The sequence below is a fragment of the Aythya marila genome, assembly GCF_965140915.1.
Source record: "Aythya marila genome assembly, chromosome: 7".
Taxonomy (NCBI): Eukaryota; Metazoa; Chordata; class Aves; order Anseriformes; family Anatidae; genus Aythya; species Aythya marila.
In genome coordinates, this window is record NC_139048.1 from 9,806,558 (window position 1) to 9,817,330 (window position 10,773).

The following is a 10,773-nucleotide window of genomic DNA, read 5'->3' on the forward strand; positions in this document are numbered from 1 at the left end:
GACTCTGTCATATCTGACACTAGCTGTATCTCCAGGGATGTATCCTAAAGCTCACTACCTTGTTTTCCAGCCTCAAATGTGCTTAATTTGCATCCACACCATGCAGCTCTTCAGCACTAAGCCTGTCCAGTCAGCAAGACACCTTAGTCCCAGTGGTGTTGTGCCTACTGCAGCATGTGCTGAGCTCTGCTTCACCCACCCAATCCATACAGACACTGCTGAGAAACAGGAAAGAAATGTCAGGTAATGCCAACAATCTTCTAATTATTGTTATATACAAGGCACCCTTTTCTCCTATCCTCATACTGTTAGTTTTTGTTGCGTTGGGAGGTTCTACAGATCAAGCTGAGGTGTTCAGGGCCTTGCAGGAGCAGACCCGAAGGGGAGTTTGATGCCACATTGAGACTGACAGAGAAGGGGGACCCTGAAGGGAAATTTGGCATTGGGAAGTGCTAAGTTTCAATAGAAACTTGTATAGAAATAAACGCAGTTGGCATCACTGCTCTTTAAAAGGAGGCATGAGTAAAATACATAACTGTTGGGTTTTCATTAGTTAAAACACCTGCAGAGATCTGGGGGAGGTGAATCAGCTTTGGGGTTCGCCAATACTAGAGGCACAAAGCTAATGGAATGGTTTATTTATCTGGTGAAATGGTGCACAAGGATTTTTTTGTGACTTTAATTTCTTCTCTGTAAAATAGACATCTTCAGTAAAGAAGTCCAGGTCCAAACAGGATTGGGAAAAGTTAAGAAACACAGCTAAGCTGCTTTTTATAATAAAGCAGCACAAAATCCAATCATGAAGAGGAGATGGAAGATGGTATCTGCAAGAGAAACAAAAACTAAATGTGAGTACTTCACTTTCAGTTACCTTTCCTGTTTTATTCGCATCCCTACCATTGTAACTGCATGCCTTAACATGGGTCTGTCACCATATCAGGTTTTAGCAAACAGGCTCTGAATGGGTTTTTCAAACCCTCCCAAACAAAAATGCTTTCCAAACATCTCTGTTAACCCAGTGAGATGCATTTGTTCCTTTTGGGGAAGTACGTGTAAAATTAAGATAAGTTAATGTTCAGTATTGGAAGTTATTAGTATGATTTCATTGTCCAGGGCGAAGGATGTGCCTAGAAGAGGAAAACAAAATGTCTAACATTGAGATATAAGATTTTAAAATGTTTTCTTTTCAGTTGAATTTATAAAAATTACCAGGTCTTTTTTTGAACTATGGGTTTTATGTTGACAGAGCCACTCAGGATTCTTATTTGGTATTGATATAATCACTGTTATATTTTGCTGTTTACCTGAGAGTGTGTAAAATCTGGATAAACCTTTGCCTGTGTAAAATAAAAGAAAAAGATAACACTTGAATGGCATGTTTAAAATAGGGCAAAGTGCACTAGTGTGCTTTGTAAAATCAGAACAGATAACTTTTGCAACATTTTGAAATTCTGGGTATTTCTTGCTCTTGGCTTTACTCTCTGAAGTTGTAAAAGGATCCTCAATTTTTATTTTTATTTTTATTTTTTAAATTAATGGAGTTTTACTGGTGTAACATACTGAATAGCAATAATGCTGCTGTACATATATTTTTAATTTTAAATTGGCTTGCAGGATGGTGTGGTTGTGGTTGATAAACTAGTATAAAGAGCTTTGGTGAAAGTATTGATTAAGGTATACCTCGTTCCAAGGACTTGTTTCAAAAGATGCTGGATTGCAGAATTAAACTAGCTCAGGGAGAAACTCCTGGTGCCTCCAGGAGGCAGCAGTTAAGAGGAAAAAGGTTTTGCTTTGTAAGGGGAAAAATTGATGGCTGTTAGATTTGTGTAGGAGGAGCAACAGGCACACAGGGTTAATCGGCTAGGTTTATGGTTATGCTGAAGAACCCACTAGCTGTGCAAAGAAAACCTCGGTGCAGCTTTCCTGCTACTCCTAAGCCTGGCCTCTCTCCCACTCACGTGCAATCTATCAGCGCTTGTCCAGGCTGTTGCTGAGGTCAAACACGGGTGAACAGGGTTTACATTGCTAACTTGGTGCGTAAGTGGTTTGGCCATTTATCTTTAATGCCAAATGGGTGCAGTTACTCACTTTGTGAATGGGGAGAGTTTCACTGAGCTATTCTGTCAGCGCTACAAACCTGGTTCTGTTCAAGAACAGAACAGAACAGCTTGAACAGAAGGACCAAAGACCAAGTTCTGTTCAAGATTCCTGCTCTCACAGGGGAGCAGTTCTGCTCCCTGTGCTTGCCCCACTCTGCAAGTCACTGGCTGCTCCCCAGTTCATTGCTTCCCAAAGGGAGAAACACCCCAGAAACCCAGCCACTTACTGCGGACAGAGATCTCTGCCACCAAAACACCTCCGGTTTGTTCCATGCGCTGTTTTCGTTTGTCACATGTCTCAAGAGATCAGAGAGAAAGCAGTGTATAATGATTGAATTATACAAAATTAATATATAATCTGAATATTTATATCCAAACCCAGTTCTCATATTTCCAACCAAGTAAATAAAATCTGTGTAGATTTTGCTGCATATTTTCTAGGGACTGTTTTTTTTTTTTTTTTAATTTGGACATTTTAATGCAGGAGACGTTCAAGGAGAGCTTTTACAGTGTATTTTATGAGGATTTTAGTGTGCCACAGCTTTTATGGTGGCTGTCAAAGTGCCCTTTTCAGTTGTGAGGTGGCAGGAGCGCAGATGGGCATCTGCTGGCTGATCACACCTCCTCTTGGGCTGCCCTTTGCATGCTGCCATAAACAAACCTCCTGTCAAGAAGGAAGCGGGTAGCCAAGCTCCATCTATTTAACCCATGACCTCTGTGAAGACTTCTGTTGTTGTTTATTGCTAAGTGTAATTGTTGCCCACTGGGTATGAGCGTGAAGCATCAAAACCCTTCCAAACCGATCATCTCTTACCCGGCTCTAATGACTCCTGTCACAGCTGACAAGGTCTGTATTGGGGGCCTTGCTCTCTAGCTTAAAGGTCCTTGTCCATTCCCTGACCTTTGCAAGTCCCCAGCTGTGAGCATTTTGTACAAAACTGGTGTGTGATAATTCTGGTTATGCCTTGCTTGGTTCAGCCTTAATTGCAGCAGACCACCAACTGCATTTTTGGGTTGGCTGTGGACTCTGTGGAGGTTGGCCTGATGGAGCAATTACGAATTCAACCCTGTGCCTACAAGGATGATGTAGATGTTTGGCAGCAATGTCAGAAAAGCAGATATAGAATACATTTTGTTGTTGTTTTGTTGTTGTTTTTTTACTATTATTTTTATTTTTTTTTATCCTGGTCTGTGGCTGGATAAAGAGTTGGAAAAAATCTTTAAAAGCAAACAACAAAATGTAAGCTGAAAGATTTTTCTTTTGCCTTTGAAATTTGGAATTTCTAACAATGCATTTCTATCAGATCTGTAGCTTTTGCATAAATCAGTCCCCCCTGGTTACTGCTGTGGCTGGGTAATAAACTGCTCTCTTATAGTGGCTCCTGGACTGAGAAGGGGTTTATAAAGAAAAGTTGGCTTGACCAAGAGTGACATTTTCTCTTCTTCACCAAGAATTAATTGTTGCTGAAATGACAGGATATGTGCAAAGGAGTATTTGGGGCTTTCATTTCAGGTTAAATAAAATTCAGCTTCACTTTATAGCAAAGACATATTCATTGAGTGAGAGAAGGAACAGTGAAGACTTACTGAAGGAGGTGGAGAAGTCTTTAAAGAAAGACCCTTTAGTAACCCTCACCCTTGCATCAGTTGGTGCAATTGGTGCACACCTCCCTGTGCTAAATAACTGCACAGCATCTCCCCCCTCATTCCCACCTAAGGCCACTGAAACATGTCTGCCATCTCAGTTCCTGCTCCAGTAACAATTTGCGTATTTCCTGCAGAATAGCACAGCTTCAAGGGCAGAGCCTACTGCAGAGCTGCAGGATAGCAGAGAGGACTTTCCACGAGAAGGAGGACCGGGAGGTTTTGTTTGGGCTGAGGTGAGCTTTGAGCCTTAGCACTGAGACAGTTGGTAAAATGGGAAGTGCTCTACTTCCTCCTTTTTTTTTTTTTTTTTTTTCTCATGCTTTTATTTAGCTGTAGCTAATTGTCAAACAGGAGCGTCGTCTGGCATATCGACAAAAACTGACTTTTTAAATGGCTACATTGTTTCCCAACATGTTTAAACATATTGCCCAATGTGGCATGACAGGGATCAGGGTGCACAGCCCACCACTCAGGTTAACGTCTCGCGGTGGCTCCATCTAATGCAAGCTCTGCTGCCAGCTCCCCAACCGACGTGCCCCCAGGAGCTTCTCGACATCCTCTGTCCAAATTTAGTAAGTTTTATCTTAGAGGGAGGCCTTACCACTGGGCAGGAGAACTTCTCACTGTCACAGACATGCGTTTCGCAGTGCAGCCAGACCTTGGACAACTTTGGGATGTTTTGGAAGCGGAAGGCATTAAACTGGAAGGTTGCCCGGCTTGTCTTCCCATTCTCATGCACAAGAATGGAGTTGTCTGTGGCACACCTGTGTTGCGTGTGAAGAAGCAGTGTCAGACCCTGACCTGTGAATAACCACGTCCTGAGGTCCTGGTCTGATGGAGGCATTTGCCCAGCTTTCAGATGCTTGAGGAGCAATAAGACATGGTGTGAAGGTGACTGTTTGGGCCTGCAGAAATCAAGACCTTTTGGCATCTGACTGATTAACAAGCATTGCAGGGTCAGCAAAGCCTTCCAGCTATTCTCAAGTCATCTCCTTTTAACCAGCACTCAAAGTTTTGTCCCCACTCTTGTTTTCCTTCCCACCTATTGTGACTGCAGGTGGCCCAGGGCCTGCTACATGTTCAGAGCCGTGGCAGCCACCAAGGGCAGCAGGCCCCAGTGAGCAAAGGGAGCTGAGAACTCACTGTGGTGCCTGCTGGTGGGCAGAGGTAGGCAGCACAGAGTGGGGACAAGCCTACGGCTGGAAGGGGCTGCTCCCCACAGCACCAGTTAGAGCTCCCAACCCTTCCCTTGCTGCCTCGAGCACCAGGGGGTTGCCCTCTCATTGCTCTCCACATTTCTGGGACGGGCAGAGCTGCTCCCCAGGTCCCACGGGCACCTACCCCTTGGTGATGAGAGGCCAGTGGATCTGGTAGAAGTACTCCGAGGAGGGAGTTGCCCAGCAGTTGTTGAGAACGACTTTGAACCTGGGGAGGCACAACCATCAGATGAGCACATAGCATCCTGGTTGCCAACTTACTGTTTCTCCTTTCTTACCTACCTGTCACTTAAGCCCTTAGCTTCCACTCCAGCAAATATGTCAGAACCAATTTCTGATGTTTCAACGACAAAAGGGGCTTCTTTTATGCTTGAAAACTTGGCATTCTTTAGAAGAGAAAAAGAAAAAGCATCAGATGCTATCAGTACCATGCAAAACGTGGCAGCTTCAGACAGTTCTGGACAGACAGACCCAGAAGTCTGGATTTTTATCACCTTCAAGCTCCAAAATGTGTGTTTAGTAGTAGGGCTATTGTAATACTAAAACAGTTTTTAATAATCTCAAGGTTGTATTTAAAATAGGACATTACTCTGCCTGCAATTTGAGCTGTTGGCACAGGAGTCATTACAGAAGTACTGTCACAAAACTCATCTTGGTCCTTGTATTAAAATGAATTGATCCTGGAACAGTGCATTAGAGAAAAAGATCATTTAGTTGAAATTAACATTTTCTTCCCAGCAAAATATGAACAAAATAACAAAACAGTGGTTTATTGGCTTTCAGAGCTTGTTCTGCTCTTGTTCTGTGGTAAAATGTATTATGCACGGTTCAGCTGCTCCCTCCTTGATGCCTGGGAGCCCTACGGACATTAGAACAAAACCATAATTTGGCAACAACAGCAAGTAAGCAAAGAATAATAACAACAAAAACCTACCAGAGATTCATTGCTCACTGCCTATCAAATATTTTTGCCGTCATTCTGTCAGGAGTTCACAGGAACATTGGGGCACCTCCTGGGACCTTGTCACTATATACTACCAGCATGCCATATGTCAGAAAACAAGAGCACATGGGCTTTCATGTAGCATGTAAAGGCTGCCAAAATGTTTAATGCCCTATCAACTGGTGCCCTAAATGCAGCGTGTGAGGGGAGAAACATCAATCCGCCTTGTGCTCAATACTCCCTCCACCTGACCTATCAATTTAACTCACTATGTTTCTAGCTGTGCTTTCTGTAGCTGTGCTAAAATAGAAAGGCTGCTTTGGTGCTTTTGAGTGTGCTTTGGTGGAAAAAAGACCGAAGGATCATGAGCTGGCTGCTCCAGCAGCACAACAGAGCTGTGGGGAGGAGATGGCTGTTTCAAAAGATCAGCTTGATATCCAGGTACAAATGCTGGGAACAAAATTCCAGCATGACCTAAAGATCTCAGGGGAACATGAAATGTCTGTCAGATGAGAGGATGCAAACTGCAAGAGAGATGCATGGAGCTTTTCTATATCTATAGAGACAATGTCATAGCAGTGGTGCCTGCAGGTGCATGCTGCTCTTTGAGTGGGACTACAAACAAGTTTTTATTTTTTTGTATAAAACCTGTCAGCATGTAAGAAATGTACTTCTCAGCAGAAAAAGCTGCCTCATGTGGAGGGATTAAAAGAACTGTTGGCATGTGCCTGCTCTGCTCAGTTTAAGTTATATCCTTATCAATCAGTAGAAACAAGGACCTGTACAAACCCTGCTGTAATTATCTGTTACAAGCTAATAATGTGCTCCATCACACATGAAAGTCAGGAGCAGCGGCCCTTTTTTTCCATCTCTTAGGCTTAAAATTGTGGAAGGTGAAAAGCTGGGTGGCAAAAAGCACTTACAGAGTAGAAGTTGAGGGATAGCTGACTTTCAAATGAGCCAGAGCTCCCATTCTTCACGTGGACAGTGGCCACCCTAGGGATATAAAAAACACACAACTCTGTAACAGCGAACTGTGGTGTTGAAAAAAGGGTGACGCTCGCTCCCAGAGCAGGATTTACCTTTGGTCAAAGGCAGCCTGGTTCACCAGGTAGTTGGCATTGTATGTGCAGGTGAATGAGTAATTCACAGGCTGGTTCTTCACAATCACTGAGGTGTCATTGGAGACAATGGAGTTGTAGAAGTGATAAACGGGGTTCTTAAACTGTAGATGGTAAGGCAGAAATGTTAGGTAGATGGTAGGTAGAAATGTGAAGATTCAATCTGGTGACAAAACACTATTCCTAATGATTTTTCTATTTATCTATTTATAGCTCTTTCTATGCTGTGCTTCCTATATATATATATATAGGTGTGTGTGTGTGTGTATATATATATATATATATATATATATATATATATATATACACACCTTACTACATGTATATGTTCTGTTTAGTAAAGGCAGATGCAGATGGGTGACTAGCACACAGATTATCATCACTAAGCCTGTGAGTATTTTGCCTGCAGATGCAAAGCATGACTATTTGATTCTTCCTTCTTCCAAAATTAAATAAGCTCTGATATTGGAGTTTGTCTCCCCTTCAGTACTTAAAGCCTACTTCAAGCTGAAGCAAATGGGCTCTTTCAAGCAAGTACAGCTATTTTCTGAGTCCAACTCAGGCTGTGCTGTATTGCTGCCTTTTAGAAATGATAGTCTTACCTCTTTTAGACCTTGACATTCTTACCTCTGACTGTGTCCCACAGTATGATTTATTTTTAGGTGACAGGTCTGGGATTGTGAATTGGTAATATCCTGAATCGTGGATCCCATTGTAGCAAATGCCTCCAAGTGCCAGCTGATTAACCTCCCATCCATAAGGACACTCTGGAATTTTGGTAATGATGGTTCTAGGGTAGCAGTATACCAGAATTACATCTGAAAGGAAAACAGCACAGCTTGAGTGACATTCAGGGGTGTTTTCAAAGAAGCAGGTCTGCACATCTGCTTTCCATGGGGATTAAGTTCTTGTGGGAAGGAATGTGTGCTGGAAGGTCCCCTGTTGTGATGAGCAAGGGAATCGGGACTGCATGCACTACACAAAGCTGACCTTGGGGTTGTTAAATTCAGTCCTCCCTGAAGGAGTTTTGCCTTTGCCTTCTAATCAGTGCAGAACTTCATGTACATTTATCTTTCTGGAATAGCTGATTAGGAAGCAAAGAGACTGCTGAGAAACGTGAGGTCAAGAACTGCTGCACTGAAATCTGTCATGTTAGCTTTTGCTGCAGAGATGGCTTCTGTTGGTGTAACACCACTGACAGTGTAAAAATAGTATCAGCGAAGTTTGTTAGCCTTCAGTAATTTGCATCTTTTTGTAGCAGTGTTTGGTCTAGGCTACAACATGTTCTGCTCTTTCCTTGCACTATTATTGCACTGCCAATGCAAAGAGAAGTTTTACAATTTTCACATTAAAAGTTAAGATACAAAAATGAACTGAAAAGCCTGGCTCTGTTAACAGCAGTAGCTAATAGCACAATGGCACCACAACTTGTTTCCTAATGTGGTTATTGCTAGAACAACCACAAATATTCAACATCATAACTTACACTGATTGCTTTGTGATACCAGAAGAGTTGGGCCTTTTATCAAAGGATCAGGCAGTGTGAATTTGAGGGTTTTATGTGAATGTAAAGGGCAAATAATGACTAGCCATTAGTGAACTGAAAATTGAGAAAGACTAACAATTACTACCGTAAAAAAACAAACAAACAAAAAACTCTGTCCAGAATTATTCAACTGTGTATTTTAAAGCTTCTGATATAATTTTTATGATAAAAGTCTAATTTTTTTCAGCCTTTCTGTGTCTACAGAAACTTAGGAAATACACAGGGGAAGTCAAATAGGGACCTTAACAATGTGCTCCTTTCTGTTCAACAAAACCAGGCTAGTTCTGTTTGTGTTGGTGGTCAGATCCATGACACTGGTGGCTTCACAGCTACGTAAAGTCCTGCATCTCAGAGAAACTGCTTGTGTAAGTGAGGGCACTGAAGTACATGGGTAGAGGGCCAAATATGCAAGTATGCCATGACATTACTGGCAGTAGCATACACCAATCTGTTTTATAAACACATGCCACGCACACAAATCAAAGACTCTGTATTGAGGCACATTCCAACATGTTTCAAAAGCGTGTTTGTTAATTTTAGTGAATTCTGCACTGAAGGTCTGTCTGACACCAGAACATTCACGTTTCAAGGCAGAAATCAGGAGGTAATTAGGGCCTTAGCTTCAATTATGATGATTATTATTTGTATTTTAATGTAGCAGTGGCGTTCAGAAGTTCAGCCAGGCACATTCATTCAGCACGAGTCATCTGATTGCAGTCAGCAGGACTAAAGCCTGTCTTGGGCAGCAAAGATCTGCAGCATCCAGCCTGGGCCATTGCAGCCAATTTCTAATTTCTACTGTTTTCTTTGCCTTCTTATGCCTGAATTCTGCTCACACCTAACCTTTTTACATTGGTTATTGCCAAGTTAGTTAAGCATATACGTAATTCTCTGTGGGGATAGGACCTTGCTTTACTGCGCTAACTGGAAACAAATCGTTAAAAGATGTACGAGCATTAGCTTTCCAGAACCAACAGTTTAATTCTCTGAAAAAAAAAAAAAACACAACTAGTTTTAAATAGAAAACAACCTTTTGGCAGCTTAAATACAAGGAAAGATCATAGGAAACTTGAGTTATTCTACCTGCTTTATTTGGAGTGCAGGGTCCTGCAAGAGCTTGAGCCAAGATGACCAGCAGATAAATAGTAACAGGCACCATTTCTTGCAATGATCTGAGGACACAGGGAATAAAAGCTAAAATTGTCTTTAAAACTAGAAAGGAAAAAAAAAAATACATTCAGTACAGACCTGAAACTGTTAAACTAGCTACTTTTAAACAGAGAGAAAGAAATAATATTGCTGGTATTCTGTCATCCAACCTAACTGCATCAACAGGACATGTCTCCAATGCCACTATTATCACTGTGTCACCACTGTGACAATTTTACTATTTCAGTTTAGTGCTGGCTTTGAATTTTTCCAGGATTACTTTGTTCTTATAGATTCTAAACCCAAAGCTTTAGAATAACTAAATTAAATGTAAACAATGGAAGTTTAAAAACAAAACAAAACAAACGCAGAAATTACTAGAAGAAATATTATGCCAAAAATATACATGCTGTGTTTAATAATGCAATGCTGAAACTTATGTGTTGATGGCTATCCTGATGTATATAGTCTTAATTTCGTGTAGATAAGTTTTGGTAAATGATGCAATTTCTCCTCTACTACTAAGCTTAGAGTTTTTAGAATTATCACACGTAGCTGTAATTTCCACTTCTATTGCAGGCCTCTGACCTACAAACTGTTTCCCACAGGCAGAAGCACACTCCAGCACAGAGCAACCTGTGGGCTGGGGACTGGAGCTCTTGTATTTTCCCTTTGTAGACACTCTTCAGTGTCTGTCCTCATATCAACATCACTGATCAGAGTGCCAGATGTAACAAATATAATTTAGGTAAAGAAAAAAAAAAAAAGTCTTGCTGTTTAAATATTTCCAACAAAAGGAATCAATTTCAACATTTTCACTCAGCCTCTTTAAATATATATATTTATAAAAAGCTCTTACAGTACATCTCAGTGATAATTCCATCCAATTATAATGCTATGCGTTCTACAATAAATGAAGTATAATACCTACAAGAGAGGAAGGAATTAAGTATTTCAGCTTTTCATTGCGGTCTTATTCCAGTAGCTGCGTTGTCGGCTCTTCCCAAGATGTCCTCTTTCAAATGAACCCAGCTGCTCTTATCTTCGCTTT

At 41.4% G+C, this 10,773-nt stretch overlaps 1 protein-coding gene across 1 annotated transcript; it reads right to left on the reverse strand.

Annotated features, from left to right (window-relative positions):
* Positions 1 to 771: 771 nt before the first annotated feature.
* Positions 772 to 9,883, reverse strand: TECTB (tectorin beta; the record flags this gene model as incomplete). The annotated part of the gene is made up of 10 exons (XM_082765267.1): positions 9,657 to 9,883; positions 7,655 to 7,845; positions 6,989 to 7,131; positions 6,830 to 6,902; positions 5,246 to 5,349; positions 5,088 to 5,171; positions 4,348 to 4,510; positions 2,327 to 2,396; positions 1,305 to 1,337; positions 772 to 824 (listed from the first exon to the last, which is right to left on the reverse strand). The coding sequence occupies exons 1-10, from the start codon at positions 9,808 to 9,810 to the stop codon at positions 772 to 774; spliced, it is 1,068 nt and encodes a 355-aa protein (XP_082621393.1). The 5' UTR covers positions 9,811 to 9,883.
* Between the last annotated feature and the right edge of the window lie 890 nt (positions 9,884 to 10,773).